Consider the following 22,501-nt stretch of genomic DNA (forward strand, 5'->3'; position numbering starts at 1 on the left):
ACGCCCCTGCTGCGATGCGGTGATTGTGTCATCTTCACCGACACTCTCCACGACAACCATGGCTACCGTATCGCCCTTCGCTCGCTCCAGTGCGTTTGAAGAGCCACGGCTGCAGGGACGTGAACAGACTGTACGTACGATTACGCTGTGCCCTAAATTCCTTGGCCTAAACACGAGAAAGCGTCTTCTAGATCGAGGAAATGTACAGCGTTCCCGAAAGCTTTCTAGAAATTGAAGTACGCAATCCTCAGACACACGGTAACCTTTGCACCTGAGGGGCCCTAAGTCACCGAATTTTTAATCGTCTTACTGCAGGGTATAACCGCAAGATGTACACCGACTATGAAATCGTGTGCAGGGTGACAACTGGTTTAACTCACCACTTGTGGTGCGAAGTTCTGACATGCCCGATTTATTGTAGACCAACATCCCAGCATTCAAGTTGCGCCACTCCTCCGTGCGACGCCGCTACTCTGATTTCGAGGCGTTTCGTGACATCCTGGAACGAGAGTCTACTCGTGTTAACATCCCTCCCCTTCCGGGAAAAGTCTTCACAAACAGATTCTCAGAGGAAGTGATCGAAAGTAGGAGGGAGGGTCTTGAACGGTTCTTGAGCATTGTCGCTGGTCATCCACTGTTACAGGTCGGGTATTGTCAAGGACTGTTTGTTTCTACGTACTCACTACCTGGATATCAACAGACCGGTAGCAAAGTCCTTTGTGCTTTCTTGCAGGATCCAGGCTGGGACAAATCGCAGTGGCTATGAATATTTGGTATGCATCCGACTGCTTCCCCGTCTGCCGATCTACCTGGCTTCCTAGCCCCTGTGTGAACCTCGCTTACTCTTGTACGACTTCTTGATTATTTTGTGTATTTACCCCCGCTTTCCAGGCTACGCAGTTTCTACATCTGTTTTGACTTGCATGTGGCTGAGATGGATCTCTCTACCTATCCCCCAAGCCTCGTGAACGACGATATCGATTGCTGACCTGCAGCTACGTGAATTTGATATATGCACGGTTGACTGCACACGCGCATACCGCAGATTCATCAAGTATCCGGTTTCTACGTCAACCAATGTCAAGTTGACCGAATGTACACCAGGAGAGAGGGCGAGGAAGTCCAGACGAACAGATTGACAAGTCGAAGGTTTGAGTGGACTGGTCATCGTGGGTAATTAGACTAAATGTCATCGATGGCACATCATGGACCTACCCAACCCTAACGCGATTCTGCAAAGGTAATATCCCAGGGGGGATGACAGTGCTCTTCAGCTCATCAAGGGCAATCATGTTCACCCTGTCTTGCACTATCTTTCTTCGTTGGTCGAGGTTCGCATTCGGGTAACTGACTTGGAATCGTCTAGTCCACGAGCTTTGGTTAAAAACGAAAATATCCAGCTGTGAACATATCGGACACGAATATCTTCCTTTGGCCTAGCAGTTTGCTCGGATCGTCATTTGGTATCAGGACCCACGGAAACAATGATAGGTTCTACTGAAGAGATTGGAGCGTCTCCGGTGGCATTCGACCTTCCAATGCATGCAGGTGAGGTGGTGTGCAAAACAAATGAATCTTGTTCCGTTCGGGATTCGATACTGGTGCTGGCCCGAAAGATTCCTTGCCGACTGCCCATTAAACCAGATATGCTGTTCACTCCCTGACCAACAGTCAAGGCAGGGGTCGCTGGCGCCGCAATGCCTTGCGGACGTGCCTCAGACAGTCCACGCATTGCCGGCGTTGGAGGCGGTACACTAGAAGTCAGGTGCGGAAAGTCGGAAGACCTTTGCAGAGAAACAGAAGGCGGAGTCTGATTTACGGAGATCGGAAAACTGCTCTGATCACGAGGTAGGGAGGAGAGAGGGCCAGCTGTGTGGAGGGCCGTTATATTGTTCTGCATGGTTAACCGCTTGCCTGCGACGGCTTGTGGTACCGGCCTCGTAGTAGGAGGTGGAACAATAGCAGATGGGAAGGCACCGGGGAATGGGGATGGTAACTCCGGAAGAGCACTTCGAGTGCCACTGGACGACCCCTGCCATTGAGCTGCACCCTCGCGTGGTCTGGAGGACATATCCAGGATGCAATTCCATCTCGATGAAAATGCACGCGTCAGGTAAGTCAAGACATTAGAGCCTTTTCCTTCATCCAGAAGAAAGTTAGATATGTAAGGCCTCCCATGGACTGATATCGTCACGGCTCTCTGTAGAACACCAAGCTTCGCAGACGGAGCTGTGAAGGAGATGTCATCCTGGTTGTCAGCATTCAGAAATGACACCATGTAGAGAAGGTTGTATTGTTCCTTTGGTTTCAGAAAGAGGGGAAATGTCCGTTCGTCTGAATTGGAATGGCGGGCAGCTTCTCCCCAACCCACGAGCTTTGTGATGGCTCCATCCCCTCCAATCTTGACATCCACTCTCTCCAAGGAAAACCCGACGTCCGAATCATACTCTCCAGAGTTCTCGATCTCGATACACAAGACAATAGTGCGTTCGCTATTTCCGGCTTCCCACTCTTCGTCTCCATTTTTGACGACGTTTTCTAAAGTTGATTGATCCATTGGAAGCAGTATATGGGGAGCGAAGACTGTACGCATGCGAACACGGAATCCGGACGCCATTTCTAGAACCACTCGGAAGGACTTGCGCAGCACGTGGTGAGGACCTCGCACGGTGTTAATACCCTGAGAAGTCCGCCCCAACGAGAAAACGGGAGGTAAGCAAAAGAGCTGCCGACGAGTTACGTCTCCTAGTCGAGTTGATGGTAAATCGAGAAGTTCTGATTCCGACGAATGACTTGACCCTGTCATGGATACGAGCGATTATTCAGGAAAGGAAAAATTCCAAACCAGTGAACGAACCGGTAGCGAGCCCGTCAAGAAGATTTACTTCTTTCAGTGTATTTAACTCGTAGTCCATATCAAGAGGGTCATCGGATTCAATAGATGGCCTGTGCGCAATAACATCTTGCCACGGCATCATATCCTCTTGCAGCAGAAAGGCTACTAGTGGGTGTCTCGTCTGCGATAAAGGCAACGGCTTTTCGCGCAGAGTGGCAGAGATTGTCAAACAAAGCAAAGGATCAGTGAAGGGAAGGCGTAGAAACGCTTGGGGCGAACGATTAATGACAATCGACGCGGGAAGAATTCTGATGTTGTACTCACACACATTTAAGAAAAGTCGGTAAACAGCGACCCATTCCCTTCGTGAATGTGAGAAGAAGACAGCAAACTTCTCCCCTGAATGTTCTGCAGGGTCCTGTCCCCATATGCTGGAATGGAGTAACGCGCCCTCCGACTGCACGTACTTTTTGTCAGCTTCCGCTGTAGAAGGGATAGGGTTCGGGGTCGTCGGGGGGAAGATAGAAGGATGTAGCGATGTCGGACGAGGGTTACTCAGTCCGACCGGAGGATGAACGCGGAGGACCAGTGACCTGATCCGCTCTGGGTGTTACAGGTGTTTCTGCGGACTTGCGAGAGATGTATGTAGCATCCAAGGACACCTGGATATGCCGGAGGAAATGAACCAAAGGCGGCGGCAGACCACGGCTTTCATGAGGTGAATTCGGTGGTAGATTGATCTTAATTATAAGGAAGAGACGAAGTTGCTCGTCTGGAACTCCCCGTGTGTTTCAGACGTAGATGCTCGCATGAGGGTGCGCCTTACCGAAGAATGCATGTTTCCTGTCTGCCTGGCGTTCTTGCAAGGCAGTCAACCAGTCATCGACCAGATCCTGACGCTTCGGAAAATCTACCGAAGTGTTCGGGACTACGACTTCAAGGAGACAAGCACCAAATAGTGTTTCGAACGAAGGCTTCGGACATTTGCCCCAAACGTAGTCACGGCCTCCGCGCACTTAGAAAGTATTGCGGACACGAGTCGTCCCAATCCGGCAAGTTCGTCGATTCGATAAGTCTAATCGGACAAGCACATGAAATGTTCAACTGATTGAAGACAAGTGAGTTTTCCAACCTGCAGTGTTAGACGTTGCAATTTGATCGGCTGAGTATGTACGACCCAGATCAACTTTCATGCACCGCTGGACCTAGTGGGAGGGCACTCTTCAAGGATGCAAACATTTCCTCCCTCTGACCTAGTAACCGATGCTGGGCTCATCTTGATAACCGACGAATTACCTGCACCAGCGGACTTCCTCCTTCACCGATTTCTGCATATCCGGATCAGGGAGGTAAAGCAGTCCAGCTGCATCTTTCTCTCGGTCTCGGAAGACTTTGATCGCGTCAAAACGGTTGCCTTCAAAGCGGTGGGTGACAGTCCCAAGCAGCCTTGGCGAACTGCACTCAAACAAAATTCCAGGCCTTGAACCTCGCACAGAATGCAAAGATCAAGTTTATAGATCTCGTCAAGGGCTTGGAAGCATCAACTGAAAAGGCAACGGCTAATGCTGACGCCAGGTTACGCCATATAATCAGACTCTTGTCGTCAGACATTAGCACTATGGATGCCGCGGAAGAACAGATCTTGGTTATCTTGGACGACATTGCGTCCCTTGAGTGGTTAGGATTCTCTACCCTCGATCTGTTCCACTTTTCCCGAGCACTCAAGGCATTGTGCCTGAAGGTGAGACTCTTCATTTTGTGCTCCACCTTCTGAAGCTCTTGGTAGTATGGCGCAGTTCTGGTTATCCGACATCACATTCTGAATGCATCGGAGCCAGGACACCTTTTCCAGCTTCTTTTACAGTTGTGTTCATATCATATTGAGGTACGTCCCCTCGCAAGCGGGCGTAGTGGAGCCGTTAGCGGCGAGGTACGCCTATTCATTGCACGACACTAAGAGGTTGGAGACCAATATCAAGCGGTGCAGTTATGCCTTCACCCAGGACCTTGCGAAGGCGAACCTAGAAACCGTCTGCTATCTCGCTCGACCGCACTGCAATACCGATTGACAGACGGAGGTGCCGTGTTCTTTAATAAGGGTACGAGTGAAGGAGTTCTGTAGTTCATTCTTCACCGTCATTGATTTCTACATTAACTCGGTACTTCACTATAAAACACGATCAATCCTTAGAGAAGGGTGGATGTCATAGCAAACCTCCGACAATATATACTAGGAGTCGCATATCACGGTTAAACTCTGTTTTAAGCTCTCCTCTGAGAAAACGGTTCTTTTCAGGGCCCCCGCATACATATTCCATACCGTGTCCCTGTAGGCCATGTACCCATCGACAATTGCCTCCTCCAGATGTGCTAGCAAGATCGACACCGTCCTATTGTCTTCCAGGTATAACTTCATCCTGGTAACGGAAATCCTGAGATCACGCTCGCATGCTTCGACGAATTTCCCGTGCAATTCATCTGCGACAGATTGAGCAGCCCAAGGTTGTTCCGTGAGGAGAGGCTTGGGCTGGTTCGGATGGGAAGAAACGGAGCGGGAGGCATTGAACGCCCTGACCCGGTCGACCCATTCACGAAGAGGCTTACACAACGGCTTCGAACACAGTGAGATCACGTTTTGGCATGCTCGTTTGAGATCCTGGTCGATGTCCTGGGACAAGATTAGCTCCTGCTTAAGCATTTAATGACCATGGCACACAAACATGTCTTGTATCGCGTATCTTCTCAGGTCCACGCGGCATACCAAGAGTTGCGAATAAAGCCTCCGGCAGCAGCGCAGTGGTCTTGTTCAAGATAGATGTCACGGTATCTGGAACTACTTGCCTCATTCAAATGTTCACGACTCTCAGCAGGTGACGTACCATTCATATCGCCAAGATCTTTTCGACCCTGATCATCCTTACTAGCAACGGTCAAGGTATTTGCCACCTCTTTGAGGATCAGCAGATGTCGCACCAGGAATAGCTCTCCATCTAGTGGACCTGCTGATGCATTGCGCTGGGATAGGATACTACTAGAAGATATCAGTGATTGTCGACATAGACCAATGGCTTCCTGTGCAATGTCTTCGAAGATAGCAGGCTGCCAATCAGCAGTCAGATTTATGTTCGTAGGGTGGTCAAGGTGCTCATACCTTAACATAGTCATGAAGTTGGGACAAGACCCAAACGGTCTTTTGTAGCGTAGGGTACCATGTCTCCTTTTTGTCTAGTGAAGGCAACTGGAACAGTCGACTGACGACCTCCTTTTCTTTGATGCCGAATTGAGATTCCGGCCTTCTCACCTCTGACATCGCTTCAGCGATCTGAACCTCAGTCACTGCTCTACCAACCTATGAGTTTATCCGGGTAAGCCAAGTCCTCCTGTTTGGGTATATAATTTCGAATGTCGGTCTGTATCACGGCTTGCGCCTTAAAGAATAATCGGGTTTGCGCATCTTGCAAAACCATCTGAAGCAAACGACTAATATGCAACTTCCCAAGTCCATGTGGCTTCGAATGCTCTGAATCAATTGAAAGTTCGTCTGGTGGTTCATCTGGAAGCTCAGCAACGTCCAGTACCGTAAGGGCTTGCAACACTGTGCAAACTTCGCAAAGGGTCGTTAACCTCGTTTCATGCAAAATACGCGGCCTTAGGTCATCGTATAGATAGTCGCAGAGGCTCTCCAAATAGGCACTGGAAATATGACTTATTGGAAACCAGAGTGGACAGAGAAAGGACAACGAACTATAGCTGCTCTTCTCCCGAGTCAAAAAACTCGCGGAAAAGAAGAAATTCATCCGTGCACAGCTGCCTTAAATATGCACATCCTGCGTTGGTCTGAGAAGCAAAACGATGAATAGGCATACGGGTACATGTATCCAGAATTCACCAGTTCTACCAGCTCAGTACGAGCTGGATCAAGCCCTTTTATCTCCTCCGTGAGCCGCCCGACCAGAAGACTCTTACGGACACTGAAGTACGCCGAGTGACACTCTAAGAGTAGAGCAGAAAGCTCCTCTGGGTGGGCAGCTCCGCGGCGTTCCAGTTCGCCGAGCAAAGGAGTTAACTGGGGAGTAACACTTCGAAATCGTGTGTACAGCAGATGCATCTGGGCAGTTGCGGACACGTCCTAGATATTGACCCACATTAGTAGAATTTTTGATATCAACTCGTAAGCAGGCAACCTTTTCGGACAAGCGCTTAGAGACATCCGATGCAAGAGCCCTCAAGGAAGCGACAAAGAACATTTTGATGAGTGTCATGGCACGAGTCATGCACTGTTGAAAGCGAAGCAAGTACACTTCAGCTTCTTTGTAATATCGCTGCGGATATCATTATCATATGAGGGACACGTAGATAAGTGAATGAACCTACGTGATCTTTGAGATACTCAATGCATATGTCAATACGCTCGACCATGTATAAAAAGTCCGTCTGCAGAACAAGAGATTCCCCAGGGTTATTGAGCACGCGGGTTGCATGTTCCAGCTCTTGGAAGTATTCCAAACGCGCATCTATCTCGTCCGTAAGTTCCAGTAGTCCGTCCTAGAGGCTCAGTCAGAATAAACATGAGGCAAAATGGGTATCTCACTCTCTCCTGCAGAAGCCGTTCGCAGGCGCCTTTGATGTTTCTCCCACTTTGCTCGACGGTTCTCCACCCCTCCAGCATCCTATCCACGTCCTGCTCGACCTCATCGATGCGTTCAAGGAGCATGCCTGCGGTGTCCAGATGCCCAGCCACCATGGCTACGTGCGCGCGGAAGTGTGCTTCCTGGCCGTGAGTAACTGAACGATCGATCTGCGCAAACCAATCATAGAACTGCTGTGGCGTCTGAATTGGTTGTTTTGGATCCAGCGCATGAGAAGTAAGTGCTCGCGTAGCTGCAGGAAGAGGGGTGGAGGGACGTGAGCCGAGCTTGGCCGCATGTCGGAGACTGGGGGTAGAAGGGCGCGAGGTTTCTGCGTCTGCGATGCTAGACTGGGTAGGTTGAGAACGTCCTTGACTTGCATTGCAGTGATGTCGACTTACTTTCAAAGGAAGGGGTGGCTGCTCACTGGCTGCCTGAACTGCTGCAACGCTCCTGAGAGCCAGGTCACTCAGAGGTGCCTTAGCTTCCCATTCCTCAAGGGTGATCTGCGCTGTCGCAGGGCGCGTTGGCACAACCGAGTCACCTGTTCGGCGTTGCACAGCTGCTTTGGCCGTTGACATCTAAGAGTGCAAGACGGGTATTAATTGTGCAGGTAACTCTACGGTAGCACTACTAGTACAGCACGTGCCATGTTCATCTACGTACATACATTAATATTTTCATGTCGATGTTCTCATGTCTGCCCAAGGTGATGGTTCGTCAGGTAAAACGGAGAGGAAAGTCATGTTGGAAGATGGGGTAGACGGAGCGTCTTCAGAGGCCGCCGAGATTCCGGTCTCCTTCAGATTTTCCAGTACTTGGGTCCTTCGAAAGGCAACTTCAGAGGGCTTCGGCGCAGGCTCAAGCGTAAAGCCCTTCAGGTGGTCAGGTAGATCAGAAAATTCGCAAGGTGGTTTGACGCCCAAGGTGTTCTTGGAAGCGACAACAGACGGCTCATAAGGCCGATGTTCCAAGGCGGAAAGAGCATGTGGTTGATTAACCACTGGGTTTTCAGGTACCTCAAGAGACTGGGCTTGCAGGCTGTTGTTCCGTGCGATCCGTAAGGTTTCCCGCTGGTAATATTAGCGCTACGCAATTGCCCATTCTCCCCTTCAACGACACGAAGCGCCTCCCGCAACGCATCCTTTTCCCTGCACTGCTTCTTGAAGTTCCTCTTCTGTTTCAGCTCGCTTGATCCGCTCGGCCGCCACCATCTTATTTGCCTGCGGGGAAGTCTGAGTTGAGGATGTCACTACAGACTATGTTGCACACCTCCTCAAACAGAGCTTGTGAAAGTGATTCCAGTTCTGCCTCCAAAGCAGCCTTCTCGGCGGCTATGGTTTGATGGGCTTGGCGTTCACATTCATACTTGTACTGCAAATCCTGAAATTCTCTTTCTTTTGTATCGGATACTAGTGACGGAAGTGAGGGGGAGGTGAGATGCGATGCAACAGGAGGAGATTTGAGACCTGCACGGGCTCCGTTAGACTACTGGCGTGGTAATGGCAAACTAGCCTTACCGCTACCCAACATGAATCTAAGGAATCGGCTCTCCTGACTCGTCATAGGTGTCCGTGGCTGCACTCCGGAGGTGGCCGGTATACCATCTGGCTGTTGGGCACCATTCGCAGTCAATGTCGTGGCACTAGATGGTACAGAAGGCTTTCCGGATTCGTTCAATGCGCCGCAGTCTAGACTCTTTGGCCTGTCTTCCACCGTCTTCTGCAGATTCTGAACCTCGCGTGCGCTCCATCGACGCCACCCAACGTCCCTCGCACTACAGGGTGTCTCCCTTCTCAAAGCTTCCTCTAACATCTCATTGTTGGATATTACCAACTGAAGGTTTGACTTCGCGAGGTTAAGCTGCGTCTCTAGATTCGACTGAGTTTTGTATGCTACTTTGAGGAGCGAAGACTAGAGACCTGGGCTTCACTGCATGGTCGAACGACGGGAAAGAACGACGCTCACAAGTTCTTCTACCCTTTTGATGACACGTTCAAGGGCGTGTCTGAGGTCCTCCTCTTGCCCTTGAGAATGGACACGTCCGACATCACGCAGCTCGTCATCTATGCTCGAGAATATCGCAAAATGAAGGGTGTTGGGAGACACGGGGGGACCTGACGGTCGTAGCTGCGACGATTTACTTGATCCAAATGACAAGTTTGACAGCATGAGCGACGATACGAATACCGAATGAAGTGATGAGGCGAGATGGCCAAAGGCAGTAGCCTGATACAAGTGTCTAAATACGGCCAACCCACCGAGTTACAAAAAATGGACGTCACTACTAGTCTCCTGCGATGCGCATTGGCACAAACTTGCTCACTGACAAGTTGGCAGCTGTCTGCTTGGTCTTGATCCAACAGAACATCTCACAAAAGCTTACTTGTGTTGGAAGGTCAGGGGCTAACCCCTGCAGTCTGTGGTAAATTCAGCACCCAGACTGTAGGGTAGTGCAAGCTCCTCCTGGCGCACGCGCATGGTGAGCAGTGGTGATACTTCCTCCTACTGGGTTGTTCCCCACACCCATGACGGTAAACCGCGCGTGCGCATTGCTAATGCTTATATTTCCAATATCTTGTGATCTTATTCGTCAGTGGGCAAGTTCTCTGGGTTCCCGGCGTAGCGGGTGCTGTCGCATCAATGATCGCAGCGTTTTTACCGCTTCCATCTACCCCATATGACCACACCAGCTCCCACCGTAAATTCCGCGCGGCACTCGTCCTAGTGTCAAGGTCTAAGTTGCCACGAACTCGTCTCGCAGCGAAAAGCGAACGTTTGTGAACCTGTCCTCGCCTGCTGGTCGTGACCAACCTTCTTCCGCCATTTAATCTCTTCTCTCTGCATATTTCTACATTTAATCTGCTCCACGGAAATATGCTTCCTCCTCCCAAAGTAGAACCCTTATATAAACCTACGTTCGCCACCAACAGTGTGCAGAACACGACTGAAGATGATAAGTTCTACTATGAGATTGTCACTCGTTTCTGGCACCGCACCTTAGATAAATAAATAAATACGACTAAAAAGCACGCGTCGTTACCTGCGTGGCTGAAATGGAGTCTCTGCCCAAGGAGGTCATGGTCCGTTTTAATACGCCCGGTGCGGAGGGAGAATGGATAAGAGCATCGGACTTAGTGAAAACTGATGGCTCAGGAGTGCAAGTGTCTTCGCCTAGATGAAACACGTCAACCAACGACTAGCCCTGGAAGCGATGGAACATTTATCGCAGGGGACGGCATAACTTTTACCGATGGGAAGCACACAACCGTCGTTTCCAGCTGTGCAGTATTCCGCCCGACGCCTGTCTTATGTTCAAGATTTTAGCTGGTGAAAGCTGACGACTCCCCCTCGCCGAGTATTATCCGTGCAAACGTGACTTCTTTGTCTTCGGTGTGACCCGCCATGCTTGGCTTGAAGTAAAGCCAGAGGCTGCGACTGTTTTGGAGGAAGATCATTGGTTAGTAGACAATCATCCATGTGAGTTTACTGATATAGCAAGCATTAACCAGTGAATTATCTCATCGTCGAAAGGCGCAGAAGTCAAGCCAAGATTCACATCAAATTGGAGCACCAGTAAGGGCATCTTGAGAGTTAGTCCATCTACATATCTGTCGAAGCGTTGAAATCGGTCTCCGTTCCATAAAGGAGTTGGACACAGGAGTTATCGCCCGCCGGAAATAACCCTTCGGGGAACAACCATATATGTAGAGCGTGAGCACATGAAAATATATACAAGGTGACATGCTGGAACATTAATAATGGGCATCAGGGATCCGCAAACTAGGAGTACTTTCGTCCTCCAGTAGGGGCGAAGTATGAAAGGAATGTGTACAGATGTAAGAAGTAAAAATGCAGCATGGAATACACGAGAGCGAAACCCGCAGCATGGCGGTGAATGAGAGCGTGAGATGTTGCTACCTGAGCTTGACGATCTGCCCTAAAGGGCGAAGTTGTCGAGTGTAAAGTATCTGACTTGGTGGGTAAAGGAGCATCTTCAATATCAGTATCTTGCTGTGTGTCCGACCCAAGGTTCTCCGGTGTCGCAGGGAGTCAAATCCAGATATCTTCAAGAGGGGTAGATACCGGAGGAACATTCTCCTCGTCGCTGTCTTCTTCACTGGAGTTTTCGCTCTTGTCATCTTCCTTGAGTGCATCAGCAGAGATAATCTCCTCCTTGATCTCGGGCTCGGCTGCTTTGGTCTTCGACTCGTGTTCCTGAAGTTGCTGTTTGAGCTTGGCGAGCTCGAGCTCTTTTTTCTCGAGTTCTGCCTTCTCATTTTCCTTCTCACGGAGTTCCTTGCGTCGCTTCTCACGCTGCGTCAGGCGATTAGCATATACTCGAATACCGCAAACCGCGGCCAACGTCAGCCAATCGAAGCAGTGCAATAGTACTCACGTCAAGCTTTTCCTTCAACTCGCGGGCTTCCTTCTCCTTGCTGAGGCGTTCTCGAAGTTCCCTTTCGCTGATAACCCATGCAGCGGCCCCCGTCGCAGCAGCTTCGGGTTGCGATTTGTTCCTGAGGAGGTCTGCACCGAAAGGTGGGAGTGTACGTCAGAACCAGTGTCAGCTGCGCAACGAACGCACCCTTCATGCATCACCAAACAACATCACCACATCAAAGGGATACTGATAACACATGCATCACGTTAAAGAAAGACTTACAGCCCTGAAGCGCAGCAACGCTAAATTCTTCTCCAGGAATAGCATCAGCAAATTGCTTTGCAAGTTGCGCGAGTTTGGCAGCAGTCAAAGGTTTAGCAGCGTGATGGCAAGCGGCAATATGTTCCTCGACCGGAGGGGGCTGGTACTCCTGATCCATTTTGTCAATAACCTCTCGGATCGGAATATATTCGTGTGGCTGGGCCTTCGGCGATGAAGCTAGTGATACGGAGGAAGAGGAGAAAGAAGGAGATCTTGACCATAAGGTCGACGAGTTGGAGGAAGGAGTCGAAGTAGTCGAGATCTCAATGCCTTCCAGATCTCCTTCGATTACTTCATCATCCTTCTCGGCAGAAGGGAAGAAGTTACGGAAGAGGGCCTCCGCCTGCCACTTGGATGCATTCTTGAATTCTATCCACACGTCCATGCGGCCAGGTCGTGAGAGTGCAGGGTCGAGTCGTTCCAGATGATTTGTAGTACTGGTTAGAAGTCAACTAAGAGCCTGATACCACAGGTTTGACACTTACGCGAAGAGAATGCGACCCTCTGCTGCGGCAACACCATCCAAGGCGTTCAAGAGGCCGCTCAAGCTGAGGGTATTCACGTCTGACAGGTTGTCCTTATGACGCCCACGACGGCTGGTGCTTGTGGGGACCGTCGGCTGTTGTTCTTCATCGCTGTTGTTGGATGACGACTCAGGCGTACCATTTGAACTCTTGTCACGCGTGACACTACGAGTGAACGCAGCATCTAGATCTTCGAGAAGAACAACGCAACGTGCCGGGACTCGACCCATGAGTGTGGTTAGCGTACTGTCGCTTATCCAGGAAGAAGACAACGAGACAACGTAAATGTCCAGCATCAGCTCGCCAGCGATAGCGTGAATTAACGAACTCTTGCCAGATCCTGGTACACCGTGGAGAAGGTATCCACGGCGGAATGGAATGCCGCGGTCGGCATACCACTAGGCACGCGAAAAGCAATAAGTGCGACGCCACATGAATGAACGTAGATGAAATACCTTCTCAGATTTGAGAAAGTCACGTGCATCACTGAGAAGCATCTCCTTCACGCCCGGGTTCAAAACAATAGAAGACATGGGGCGCTTGTGGCGAGAATCGGTCCATCGCCAGCTGCCATGAGAATCTGCAAAGTATATTTGCACACGGTGCACGGCCTCGGCTTCATATTCCTTTTTGGCCTGCAGAACGAGCTGCTTCAGAATGTTGTTATTCCGGGCCACCACACTGCAGGATAAGACGGTCAGTGGACTAACTGGGTCGCAAATGGAGAAAGGAGTTGCCTTATCGACAAGACCTCGCAACCGCTACCATCCGCTTTCTTGCTGCGACGCACTCTGAGCCAATGACCGCGGTAGTAAATTGTGTGTGTTGTATCCGCAGTGGGCTGAAAAACGACACGTGTCTTCACCCTGCCGGGTGGAGAGTTGTCGTCATCCTCATCGTCTTCATCGCCAAATGAGTTATCCGAAGCCCGTGAACCCGAAAATCCTGGTGTGGAAGTTCGAGTGGTAGTCTCGAATTCCCTGGAGCGTTGCCACTCCGGACGGCGGGACAACCACAACATCAACCAATCATATGGATAATCCTCCTCTGAGAAGTGTGCAGTAAGGAAAAATGCTGCATGAAGGATGATGAGCGTAGGCAACGCCGAGCCATGCAAGAGAGGACGCTCACAGTTCACGAAGTGCGACCTAGCGACGATGGAAGACGGGGTCAACTTGAAGCAAAGAAGGGAGTGTACTGAGCTAGGAACATACCACGCAGAGCTAGATACCCTCCTTGCAGTTTCGACGGTGCCACCGAGGACAACGAGCTTCATACCGTCAATGACCGAGGAACCTCCCGCGCCTCCGACGAGGGGTTGTACGAGTGACTTGAGGGCGTCCATAACGATGGCAAAGGATAGGTAATGGTGAACAGGCCAATGCTACAAGTGCTAAAGCGAACGTTGGGAATTCGGGAGACAAGGTGGCTGCGGTGTAAAGTGCTAGACCTGTGCAGCACTACGCAAGTGGGTGTATCTATTATATGAACTGGATTCCTAAAACTGCCGGTGAGCTCGTTGGCAACTCAGTCTGACAGCCAGCCACGGTACCGCAGGTTGGTATGCAAGACGTTGGTCAGTACTTGGCTCCTCCAGGTCACAGAAGGGGGAACAAGTCAAGGACGCGTCAGCCAAGGAACCGCTTGGGTTCCTCCATAAAAGGTCCCCGAATATTATTAGCGCCCGTCAACGCCACATGCCAAGCGAACAAGTCATTCGGCCCCACATATGTAGTATAGAAAGCAGTGCACCTAATCCTACAGCACGACAGCCAGCATAACTATGATATAGCATGGTACAGACCCTCTACCGCAACATTGGCTTGCCATATGCCTAGCTTACGGACCAACCTGAGCATCAACGGCGCAGGAAAGATAAGCGCATACGACACGGGAACCACCACGATTAATAAGATCGTGATACCAAGGGTGATGCCGGGTTTGATTACGAGGAAATAGAAAAGGGCTTGGTATGTCGTTGAATCTGTGAACTACAGGGCGAGTAGGTTGAGAAGTATCCCACAACCACTTTGAACGGACCCACCATTGCATGGGTGTTCCTGTAGAATGACGTTTCATAACAAACGTACTCTTCCGCACCGTGTTCCAATTCAGAAGGCAGCAGGAGCCTCGGACGCTGAAAAATCAGGCCAAGAAGGATACGGAGGTGAATACGCAAGTGGACCATGACATTTAAGTCTGCAAAGCAAGCTGGCATACGAAATATATTTTAGGTCAGTTTGTAGGAGCAAACAAGTTGCCCCTCACCTCTCCCCTGGCAAATGTCCTGGCCCCCAATAAATCGAGGAAGCAAAGAACAGCACCGATAGGGAGTGTAATTAGCAACGTTGTGCCAGTCTGGGGGGGAATTTTAAGTTGAACTCGTATCCACGCAACACGGCGGCAAAAAGAGCTACACGGCCAACTAGGCCAGACGTTAAGAAAAAGCTTACCAATGTAAACAAGAACAGATAGATCCATACAATCAATGCAAATGGAAAGTTCAGCACCAGTAAGTGGAATAAGGCAGTATGGTAGGCCCTACGGCACAGTGGCCGGAAGTACCTGCGCCAGCTTCTCCAAGAGAGTAATGGCCACCGAGACTTGCTCTGTGGCGCACCGTGGGTGTCGTGACTCTGCGAAGCTTCCCCATCGTAACTGACCTCCTGGTGGTACAAATGGGGCCGAGGACAGATCTTCCTCCGACGGGTCGTGGAAGAGAGATAACACCGTCTGCGCTAGTGATGGCGCATGGGAACTAGATGACCCGATGGTGCTCGAGTGCGAATTCGAGCGAGGGCGCAACTAGATATCGCCTTGTCGAACCGACCGATGACGGGTGGTCTAACAAGCGAGTCCTTTCTGTGGGGGAGGATGCAAGACCGCTGTAGTCCCACAGGATGGTCCTGTTCTAAAGGCGATGCACCATAAAGTTGTTGGGACACTGCTGTTCGATGCCTACGTGCAGACCGATGTATTCGTGTGCGCCGCTCCGGAGAAGGATATGGCGGCGGTGGATCATCGATACCACGGGGGTCAAGCAGTGATTGGGGAATTATAACGAGAGACGGAGGCCTTTCTGTGGTACCATTGATAACTGGAGTGTCGCATGCAGGCGCCCTCGCCGTCATCTCGCACTGGCCGCTTCCAACCTACCTGCACACACGCTGTTATGTGCTTGCGCAGTTAATACATCAGAATTGTCATCTAAACAAGCCCAAACTACTCCCAACTGGGCTTCACCTACTTTCCTATATTGCGGCACATAGTATCTATCATCTCGAACAAACGCGTCCTTTAGCTGTGCACAGTGACTATATCCTGGTCTTCTGTGGTGCTGGGCGAGCGTACGCTCGTTCTTACTCGTTTCGTCAACGACCGCGAGTTCCGACCCGTCGCCAGTGAGATTTTCGTGAGTCGGAGTGACGCCGGTAGTTGGTCTCCCTAGTGTTTTCATGCCAGCTTGGTACGTTTCCTTGTTGGGCGGAGCTCACGACACGCTCACAAATACTTTGCTAACTGACATTATTTTCGCAAACCGCTGTAATACATCAGACTTGTCATCTAAACAAGCCCAAACTACTCCCAACTGGGCTTCAGCTGCTTTCCTAATATGTACTAGACCTCAAGCCATCTCCGCGTCGATTGGATTTGTCGAAGAGGTGGACTTTTCGTTCCCACCTCTTATCGTGCTTCTCAAGTATTGTCGTCCGCGTGAGTGTCTTGCGAAGTCCTGTTAATGTATACAATCGAAAACCCAGAGCTCCCATCGTAACAAGTTTTCAGGTCGCCATAGGTCCATAGTGCTGTCACTGTATCAGGGATCTCCCCACCTGCACAAAGGAAACGGCCGTGGTGATAGCACTCAAGGGGCACATTGAAACAAGTTTCTGGAGGAAGTGCACTGGACTTCTGGGTGTAAACATGGCGGCCAGCCAAGATATGAAGGGTTTACCATCCAGCGTCCCACAGTGCTGGTCTCTACTTTCCCGAGGAAAAGGTACTTCGAGGCTTTGCGTTCTTGCGCATAAATCTCATGCTGCCGTCGGGCTTTGGACTCCCGTAAATATTTTGTTATGGCTTTTGCCTCGTTCTCCAGTGGGGTGTATGTGTAGTTCCCTTACCGCAGCTCTTTCTGGCGTAGAGTGACCATCAATTCCTCTGAAGCTGTCCTCCCCTTCCAATATTGTGAGAACTTTTTCAGACCCTCGTTACTGCCGCTGGTTAAACTCATGCAAGTCTCCCCCTTATAACAGATCATACTTTATCTTATGAGGGCAACATGTGAGCCAAGGGATTCAGGTGACCAAGTGGCAAGCGTGATAAGCTGATCCACAGTCGCGCACAATATGCTGCGTTGACCAAGAAACTGGATATTCTGAAGATATATTGTGTTGTTGGGTTCTCCATGGGAGGTCAACGGGTACCTCCAGGGCGCCGTGCAACTTCGGGAGACTGGGCCAATTTGAATTTACACAGGCCTACCAAGAGCCCTACCACTGAACTGTCATGTACCTAAATTTTGTTGAAAGGTCCGTTGATGATTATGATCTCAGGCAAGGGTTTAACCGTGTCTTGTAAAACAGACCTTCACTTCCCGGTGAGTGCCATACCTATCAGAACCTCGGCACCACTGAAACGTGGGCGCAAGACCGAGGATATTGAATTTGACCACTGCAGAAGGAACGCTCGTGCTTTGCTCGCCCTTTGGTGCCCCTAGTCAAAACTCACACAAATCGTAGCAGTTGTGAGAACCTTGAGTCGACCGAAACGGTTAATGGTGCAGCAGGAGCTGGTTCGAACGTAGAAAATGATTTGTTCATGCAGTCGGAACTGAAGAAGTTTCCAGGCGAAACTAGAGAGCTCTTTCAACTAGTGTGGTTTCCCGCTCCATACCTATAACTGCAACTGCTGGCAATTTGGTAAAAGTTGATATCAGTGTAATTCTCGAACCCCATATCCATGGAGCTCAGTACTGCTAGAATAATTTGACTTAGGATGCTGACCGTTCTGGTGCTATTGTGTGTAGCCCAGTTGGAGGTAGAGAAGACTTCAATTTACGGTATCGGCGCTATAGCCAAGTGGTTACGGCGACAGATTCGAACTAGAGTACAATCTGTTCCTCTTTGAGGGCGCAGGTTCAAATCCTGCTGGCGTCGTTTACGTAAATCTTTTTGTGTTCTGGCCGTGTTCCATTCCTGTGTCCCGCCATGGTCTTATTACATGCACAGGTGTTTGCAAGCTAAAGTATGATCCCGCCAGAAGTTCATTTTGACCAAAGGCACGCTACGAGTTTTTGGTCAGGAGCGCACGAAGCTCGTTTGTCATGAACCCCGACGTGCTTATTAAAAAAATGCAAATTCCTGACAAAAAGCCACTGTCTACCAACTTACCAAGCCCCAGACGCTTATATCGCTGCATACTAAATACCCTTGGCGCTCACAACTGAGACGGGTATGTCAAGGGGGCGGCAATGTGGCCAGGCCCAGTACGGCGTGACAACGCGGCCTGGCCATCATCGATCGCCCCGTTCCGCTCGCTGTGCTCCACCCGGCCCATCGGCGAGCTCGATCGCGGCTGTTCTTACACGCAGACTTTGCGAACAAGGATATTCCATATCTGAAAATTATAATTATTTATAAAGGGTAACCTAAATCTGTGCTAACCACTGTGGACGTCAACTGTTCAGCGTTCCCACTTGTCAGCTAATTATTGCTTGTCCCTCCTTTGCTCCTTTTTTCTCTCTCTGCCTTTCTTCACACTATTAAGAAATGGGTTGCGTTCAATCCACTGGCGTTGACAGCGACGCAAAGGCCCGTGCGTGTCTACACAGCATACTAACCGCCCACCTTCCCCAGCTCACTTGTCGAATAGGCAATGATGAGATCGAGAACCAACTTAGGCGCGACAAAATGCTCGCCAAGAACGAAATTAAAATGTTGCTTCTTGGAGCTGGAGAGTCGGGGAAGGTTGGTTGAGTTTTGCGAAGCGTTATCTGCAGTCTCAACTTGCCCTCTAGTCGACGGTCCTTAAGCAAATGAAACTCATCCATCATGGCGGCTACAACGACTCGGAACGAGATTCATACAAGGAAATCATCTTTTCGAATACCATCCAGTCGATGCGGTATGTCTTGCCCGCACCCGGCGTTTTCCAACGCATCTCAACCTTCCATGAAACAGTGCCATTCTAGAAGCGATGCCTCAACTTGACATCTCTTTGTCACCTCAAAATGACGCTCGACGAGCTGTCATTCTGGCGCTTCCCATTCAGATAGAGGGGGACGTCTTGCCCAGGGACGTAGCGGACGCCATCCGCGGTCTTTGGAAAGACCCCGGTGTGAAAGAGGCTGTCCGTCGGTCTCGGGAGTTTCAGCTGAACGACTCTGCGGTCTATTATTTCAATGCAATCGATCGCATGTCAGCTCCAGGATACCTACCGACGGACCAGGATATCCTCAGGAGTCGAGTAAAGACAACCGGTATCACGGAGACGACATTCAAGGTCGGAGAGCTAACATACCGGCTTTTCGACGTCGGTGGCCAGCGAAGCGAGCGTAAAAAGTGGATTCACTGTTTCGAGAACGTCACGGCACTTGTATTCCTGGTCAGTCTCAGCGAGTATGACCAGATGCTTTACGAGGATGAGAGCGTGGTAGGTCTGCTCTTAATACTTTTGGGTATTTAGACCGATATGCCGGTAGAATCGGATGCAAGAGGCCCTCACATTATTCGATTCCATATGCAACTCTCGATGGTTTGTCAAGACGTCAATCGTGAGTGCCCCGCTAAAAGACCCCCTCCTCTCACCGTCGTGCTCATTCATCGTAACAGATCTTGTTCTTGAACAAGATTGATCTCTTCGCCGAGAAGCTACCTAATTCACCTTTGAGCGACTACTTCCCTGACTACACGGGCGGTGAAAACTACGATGCTGCCTGCGATTACCTGCTACATCGCTTCGTGGCGCTTAACCAGAATGCTGCGACGAAGCAAATATACGCACATTATACCTGCGCAACCGACACTCAGCAGATTAAGTGTGCGTCGTACCTTTTTCCTTCATCCGCTGATGCTCACCTTTTGCAGTTGTGTTGAGTGCGATCCAAGATATCCTCCTACAGATACACTTGCGCGAGTGTGGTCTATTGTAATCGGGGCCTGCGACTTCTGATCATGTTCCCTTCGTGGCTTTGCAACGCATCATTTGTTCCATGTCCAGGTTCTAGGTACTCGCTTGCACTTTCTGGTTCTATCACACACGGCTCTATTTACTCATCCTGTCTACTATCTTCTCGTTAATACGAGTCTCCCTGATTTTCCTATGTTTTCTCCCTTGCAAGAGGTCTTAATGTTCGATTTCTCTTCTTGCCATTTCGTAGGCACATACGTTTGACCATTCTTCTGTGTTCGTCCACGTTTCTTCTCACTTCGCACTTGTGGGAGTCATCCAAAACGTATGATACCCATTGCTTACTATTATCATGTAATGAATGAACGTCTTGACACCGGTACATCGTATTCCGCTCGTTGGCACTTTATTCTGACGCATTATTGTATCGTGATGGCGTACCAGCTACGTGTTTCCTCGGCCAACGTAGTGGGGCCCATCACATATTACGTGACATCCTGTGCTAGCTTAGCTCCAGCACCCAAGTGCTATTGCTGTACTTGACATGGACAGATGACACGGTTTGCATGTCCCGGCACGTGAATAACTGCTGGAAGAACCAAACGGTAAGGCATGCAATGTCATCTGGCCGGGCAGTAGGACTGCCCTCCTGCCCTGCCGCAACACCGTGTATGCTTGCATTGACTAGCTAGTGAATCGTGGCGCAACCCGAGGTGGTCTGGCAGGTCGAATCAATGATTCGTAGAAAAGAATGAGAACGAAGTCTGCTGCGGACAGTCAGAAAATGTACCTTTTTTTCCGGGAGGCGATGCAGATGGCAGTCGTTTGCTGTCCGCCAAATGAAGATGATTGTTCTACACAGTCAAACAATCTGAAAGCGGATGTGGATGTGGTGTACTCCGCCACCTAGTTATACGTGGACCCTACCATTAAAGCCATAACATTGACAGTTAAGGAGCTCGATCAAGAGTCTGAGAGAGACGTAGTGTGGTGGTTCCGTCGGAGTCGTCAGTATTAGGGTTCCCTACAAGGTGGTACATACAAGCCAACTATTAAACGAGGTAAGATGGTTAGGAAGAATCTGTTTCCGCATTTGCTGCGGTACTTCGCAGTGGGGCTACTGCTTCTGGCATATCAGTAACCCTTCTGACAATATTGTAACGTTTCCTGGGGGATGAGGGGACGTAAGTCGCTGATGTACGTGTGCTTGACCGCAACAGAGGAGTATATGGAAAAATGATACACACGAAAAGAAGGAGTGCCAGTCATCAAGAACTTTCATTTCGTTCTCTGGTAGGGTGCTATAATCGGGCACTGCATCTTCAGGCTTGAGACTCGACATCCCGAGGGCCTTGGAGCCATCTTTTCCAGCAAAAGTATTGTAGGAGCCACCCTTCCCGTAGACATCCTTCTTCCTAGTGACGTCAAATACATCGCCTGGAGAGAAGGCAGTGAGGTCAGTCGACCTCGTGGCCCAGTACGTTACACGGACAAACCTTTGATGGATACGTATATGGGCTTGGACGGGTCTGAACCGTCGTACTCTTGCAGTTCTTTGAGCGTGATCGGGTTGTATTTGGGCGGGTCAAGGTCATCTCTGGGCGGCTGCATGATAGTTTTCAATGACTTTCCCTCGTCTGTCTCAGTAGTGGTCGCGGCAGATGACCCAGTAGATGGTGATTGGACTCGGCGTTGGCGGACGAGAAAAAGAATTGGCAAGCTGAATACAAAAATGTAGACGAGCAGCTTGAATAGCATGGTTGACTGAACCGCGTGGGAGCCGGCCAGACCTGCCCCGTTGACACTTGGTGTATTTACGCCATGCAGGGGTACAGGGACAGTTGGCAAGTTACTGCAAGTCACCAGGACTAGCGTCTGCTCGCGGCGGTGGGTCACAATTAGTCTCTGATGCACGGTGTGTCTATGATTCGTAACTTCTCAGAATGAAACATCGGTTTCAGTTTGCCCTGAGCGGGCGATTCAGAGATTCCGTGACTCGAACGTTTTAGCATTAATCGTCTCGTTTGGAGTCTGTCTAACTGCGCTCGCACACTAATGCCCTTCGTGTATTACGCCGTCTCATTAAGTGCTACATGCCACCGTCTCGGATACTCTTCAACAAGGCTTTGAGTGCGCACAATCTGCTGCGGCCTTTCAGTGGTGCGCAGGCTGCTATCCTCGGGGAACGCACGATTACTGTGTCCTGTGTTGAGGACGGCACGCCATCTGGCTATGGAAGAAACACCCAGAAAGCCGATAAGTACATGGTCAGTGATTGGTTCCCCCTGCCAACAGTGACAGGGGGGGGGGGGGAGGAATTGGGATTACTGACATCATATGGAGTCGATAATCACGCTATGACAGAATGCCGACAACGGCAGAAGAGGAGTCGCGGCTACCTCTCCATGTCGGGTTCACACCGATATATGACAGTAGGCGCACAGCGACGCGGGTAGCTTGGGCCCTGCCTTGTTCACTGCATCAAGGTATATCGCGGCGCCCGCGGAGTAACTAAGTTTGTTTCGCATTTCCGCCACGGACTTCTGGTTGTTGCATTTTATGCACTAGCGCTAGTAATGCAGGGTCGGAGCTCTTGTTCTGACAGGACTAGAAGCCTCCGATCATCGGTGTGGCTGGGATTTCGCGAAAAGTGCGGGTCCTCAGGAGGCATTACTGA

At 50.3% G+C, this 22,501-nt stretch overlaps 9 protein-coding genes and 1 non-coding gene across 10 annotated transcripts; 4 read left to right on the top strand and 6 right to left on the bottom strand.

The window, feature by feature from the left end:
• The first annotated feature begins 16 nt into the window (after positions 1 to 16).
• On the top strand, positions 17 to 829 carry F5J12DRAFT_203011 (Phox homologous domain-containing protein). The gene is made up of 5 exons (XM_051738392.1): positions 17 to 130; positions 192 to 258; positions 316 to 359; positions 422 to 643; positions 701 to 829. Exons 1-5 carry the CDS (start codon positions 59 to 61, stop codon positions 764 to 766), a joined length of 471 nt encoding a protein of 156 aa, XP_051605221.1. The 5' UTR covers positions 17 to 58; the 3' UTR covers positions 767 to 829.
• A 63-nt stretch (positions 830 to 892) lies between these two features.
• F5J12DRAFT_902883 (TRAPP trafficking subunit Trs65-domain-containing protein) lies at positions 893 to 4,170 on the bottom strand (the record flags this gene model as incomplete). Its single annotated transcript, XM_051748335.1, has 9 exons — positions 893 to 989; positions 1,041 to 1,160; positions 1,216 to 1,400; positions 1,478 to 2,799; positions 2,858 to 3,103; positions 3,161 to 3,390; positions 3,467 to 3,608; positions 3,663 to 3,810; positions 4,147 to 4,170. The coding sequence occupies 9 exons, from the start codon at positions 4,168 to 4,170 to the stop codon at positions 893 to 895; spliced, it is 2,514 nt and encodes an 837-aa protein (XP_051605222.1).
• Positions 4,171 to 4,828: 658 nt separating this feature from the next.
• On the bottom strand, positions 4,829 to 8,310 carry F5J12DRAFT_203070 (Sec34-like family-domain-containing protein). The gene is made up of 11 exons (XM_051738394.1): positions 7,866 to 8,310; positions 7,428 to 7,814; positions 7,211 to 7,381; positions 7,021 to 7,158; positions 6,726 to 6,965; positions 6,582 to 6,673; positions 6,186 to 6,529; positions 5,988 to 6,139; positions 5,716 to 5,935; positions 5,557 to 5,663; positions 4,829 to 5,504 (listed from the first exon to the last, which is right to left on the bottom strand). The coding sequence occupies exons 1-11, from the start codon at positions 8,043 to 8,045 to the stop codon at positions 5,067 to 5,069; spliced, it is 2,469 nt and encodes an 822-aa protein (XP_051605223.1). The 5' UTR covers positions 8,046 to 8,310; the 3' UTR covers positions 4,829 to 5,066.
• Positions 8,058 to 10,025, bottom strand: F5J12DRAFT_799566 (uncharacterized protein). Its single transcript, XM_051744287.1, has 6 exons — positions 9,791 to 10,025; positions 9,433 to 9,706; positions 8,985 to 9,378; positions 8,737 to 8,933; positions 8,557 to 8,641; positions 8,058 to 8,497 (listed from the first exon to the last, which is right to left on the bottom strand). Exons 2-6 carry the CDS (start codon positions 9,634 to 9,636, stop codon positions 8,145 to 8,147), a joined length of 1,233 nt encoding a protein of 410 aa, XP_051605224.1. The 5' UTR covers positions 9,637 to 9,706; positions 9,791 to 10,025; the 3' UTR covers positions 8,058 to 8,144.
• Positions 10,026 to 10,341: 316 nt separating this feature from the next.
• F5J12DRAFT_902886 (uncharacterized protein) lies at positions 10,342 to 11,044 on the top strand (the record flags this gene model as incomplete). The annotated part of the gene is made up of 5 exons (XM_051748336.1): positions 10,342 to 10,447; positions 10,495 to 10,630; positions 10,677 to 10,734; positions 10,824 to 10,944; positions 10,977 to 11,044. The coding sequence occupies 5 exons, from the start codon at positions 10,342 to 10,344 to the stop codon at positions 11,042 to 11,044; spliced, it is 489 nt and encodes a 162-aa protein (XP_051605225.1).
• Positions 11,045 to 11,363: 319 nt separating this feature from the next.
• F5J12DRAFT_203026 (uncharacterized protein) lies at positions 11,364 to 14,315 on the bottom strand. The gene is made up of 8 exons (XM_051738393.1): positions 13,908 to 14,315; positions 13,825 to 13,841; positions 13,431 to 13,767; positions 13,149 to 13,374; positions 12,655 to 13,091; positions 12,131 to 12,606; positions 11,864 to 11,994; positions 11,364 to 11,781 (listed from the first exon to the last, which is right to left on the bottom strand). The coding sequence occupies exons 1-8, from the start codon at positions 14,036 to 14,038 to the stop codon at positions 11,518 to 11,520; spliced, it is 2,019 nt and encodes a 672-aa protein (XP_051605226.1). The 5' UTR covers positions 14,039 to 14,315; the 3' UTR covers positions 11,364 to 11,517.
• A 95-nt stretch (positions 14,316 to 14,410) lies between these two features.
• On the bottom strand, positions 14,411 to 15,891 carry F5J12DRAFT_799587 (uncharacterized protein). Its single transcript, XM_051744288.1, has 8 exons — positions 15,577 to 15,891; positions 15,524 to 15,551; positions 15,386 to 15,498; positions 15,147 to 15,351; positions 14,948 to 15,051; positions 14,857 to 14,892; positions 14,738 to 14,822; positions 14,411 to 14,684 (listed from the first exon to the last, which is right to left on the bottom strand). Exons 1-8 carry the CDS (start codon positions 15,822 to 15,824, stop codon positions 14,475 to 14,477), a joined length of 1,029 nt encoding a protein of 342 aa, XP_051605227.1. The 5' UTR covers positions 15,825 to 15,891; the 3' UTR covers positions 14,411 to 14,474.
• A 1,869-nt stretch (positions 15,892 to 17,760) lies between these two features.
• On the top strand, positions 17,761 to 17,852 carry F5J12DRAFT_t24. Its single transcript has one exon. It is a non-coding gene; the product is annotated as a tRNA-Ser (tRNA).
• Positions 17,853 to 18,303: 451 nt separating this feature from the next.
• On the top strand, positions 18,304 to 19,999 carry F5J12DRAFT_203394 (G protein alpha-subunit). The gene is made up of 7 exons (XM_051738395.1): positions 18,304 to 18,510; positions 18,568 to 18,662; positions 18,713 to 18,819; positions 18,876 to 19,347; positions 19,397 to 19,468; positions 19,527 to 19,734; positions 19,782 to 19,999. Exons 1-7 carry the CDS (start codon positions 18,465 to 18,467, stop codon positions 19,844 to 19,846), a joined length of 1,065 nt encoding a protein of 354 aa, XP_051605228.1. The 5' UTR covers positions 18,304 to 18,464; the 3' UTR covers positions 19,847 to 19,999.
• An 895-nt stretch (positions 20,000 to 20,894) lies between these two features.
• On the bottom strand, positions 20,895 to 21,499 carry F5J12DRAFT_762007 (cytochrome b5-like heme/steroid binding domain-containing protein; the record flags this gene model as incomplete). The annotated part of the gene is made up of 3 exons (XM_051742134.1): positions 21,321 to 21,499; positions 21,072 to 21,261; positions 20,895 to 20,991 (listed from the first exon to the last, which is right to left on the bottom strand). Exons 1-3 carry the CDS (start codon positions 21,433 to 21,435, stop codon positions 20,895 to 20,897), a joined length of 402 nt encoding a protein of 133 aa, XP_051605229.1. The 5' UTR covers positions 21,436 to 21,499.
• Between the last annotated feature and the right edge of the window lie 1,002 nt (positions 21,500 to 22,501).

The sequence above is a fragment of the Pisolithus orientalis genome (genome assembly GCF_024613125.1).
Source record: "Pisolithus orientalis strain OTSU chromosome Unknown F5J12scaffold_2, whole genome shotgun sequence".
NCBI classification, from domain to species: domain Eukaryota; kingdom Fungi; phylum Basidiomycota; class Agaricomycetes; order Boletales; family Pisolithaceae; genus Pisolithus; species Pisolithus orientalis.

Bases quoted from the DNA above. Each gene is read 5' to 3' on its own strand.
- F5J12DRAFT_203070 (XM_051738394.1), bottom strand. From the start codon at position 8,045: ATGTCAACGGCCAAAGCAGCTGTGCAACGCCGAACAGGTGACTCGGTT. The intron at 7,815-7,865 runs GTAAGTCGACAT...CAACCTACCCAG, and splicing joins AGCCACCCCTTCCTTTGAAA to TCTAGCATCGCAGACGCAGA. The intron at 7,159-7,210 runs GTAGGTTCATTC...TGATATCCGCAG, and splicing joins TTGAGTATCTCAAAGATCAC to CGATATTACAAAGAAGCTGA.
- F5J12DRAFT_203011 (XM_051738392.1), top strand. From the start codon at position 59: ATGGCTACCGTATCGCCCTTCGCTCGCTCCAGTGCGTTTGAAGAGCCA. The intron at 131-191 runs GTACGTACGATT...AGCGTCTTCTAG, and splicing joins TGCAGGGACGTGAACAGACT to ATCGAGGAAATGTACAGCGT. The intron at 259-315 runs GTAACCTTTGCA...GTCTTACTGCAG, and splicing joins ACGCAATCCTCAGACACACG to GGTATAACCGCAAGATGTAC.
- F5J12DRAFT_203026 (XM_051738393.1), bottom strand. From the start codon at position 14,038: ATGGACGCCCTCAAGTCACTCGTACAACCCCTCGTCGGAGGCGCGGGA. The intron at 13,092-13,148 runs GTATTTCATCTA...TCGCGTGCCTAG, and splicing joins ACTTTCTCAAATCTGAGAAG to TGGTATGCCGACCGCGGCAT. The intron at 12,607-12,654 runs GTAAGTGTCAAA...ACTTCTAACCAG, and splicing joins GAGGGTCGCATTCTCTTCGC to TACTACAAATCATCTGGAAC.
- F5J12DRAFT_203394 (XM_051738395.1), top strand. From the start codon at position 18,465: ATGGGTTGCGTTCAATCCACTGGCGTTGACAGCGACGCAAAGGCCC. The intron at 18,663-18,712 runs GTTGGTTGAGTT...CTTGCCCTCTAG, and splicing joins GAGCTGGAGAGTCGGGGAAG to TCGACGGTCCTTAAGCAAAT. The intron at 19,348-19,396 runs GTAGGTCTGCTC...ATATGCCGGTAG, and splicing joins TTTACGAGGATGAGAGCGTG to AATCGGATGCAAGAGGCCCT.
- F5J12DRAFT_799566 (XM_051744287.1), bottom strand. From the start codon at position 9,636: ATGCTGTCAAACTTGTCATTTGGATCAAGTAAATCGTCGCAGCTACGA. The intron at 8,934-8,984 runs GTAAGGCTAGTT...GAGCCCGTGCAG, and splicing joins TAGATTCATGTTGGGTAGCG to GTCTCAAATCTCCTCCTGTT. The intron at 8,642-8,736 runs GTGTGCAACATA...GAGCTGAAACAG, and splicing joins CACAAGCTCTGTTTGAGGAG to AAGAGGAACTTCAAGAAGCA.
- F5J12DRAFT_799587 (XM_051744288.1), bottom strand. From the start codon at position 15,824: ATGACGGCGAGGGCGCCTGCATGCGACACTCCAGTTATCAATGGTACC. The intron at 14,893-14,947 runs GTTTGCTCCTAC...CTTGCTTTGCAG, and splicing joins GGAGAGGTGAGGGGCAACTT to ACTTAAATGTCATGGTCCAC. The intron at 14,823-14,856 runs GTATCCTTCTTG...TCAGCGTCCGAG, and splicing joins CCACTTGCGTATTCACCTCC to GCTCCTGCTGCCTTCTGAAT.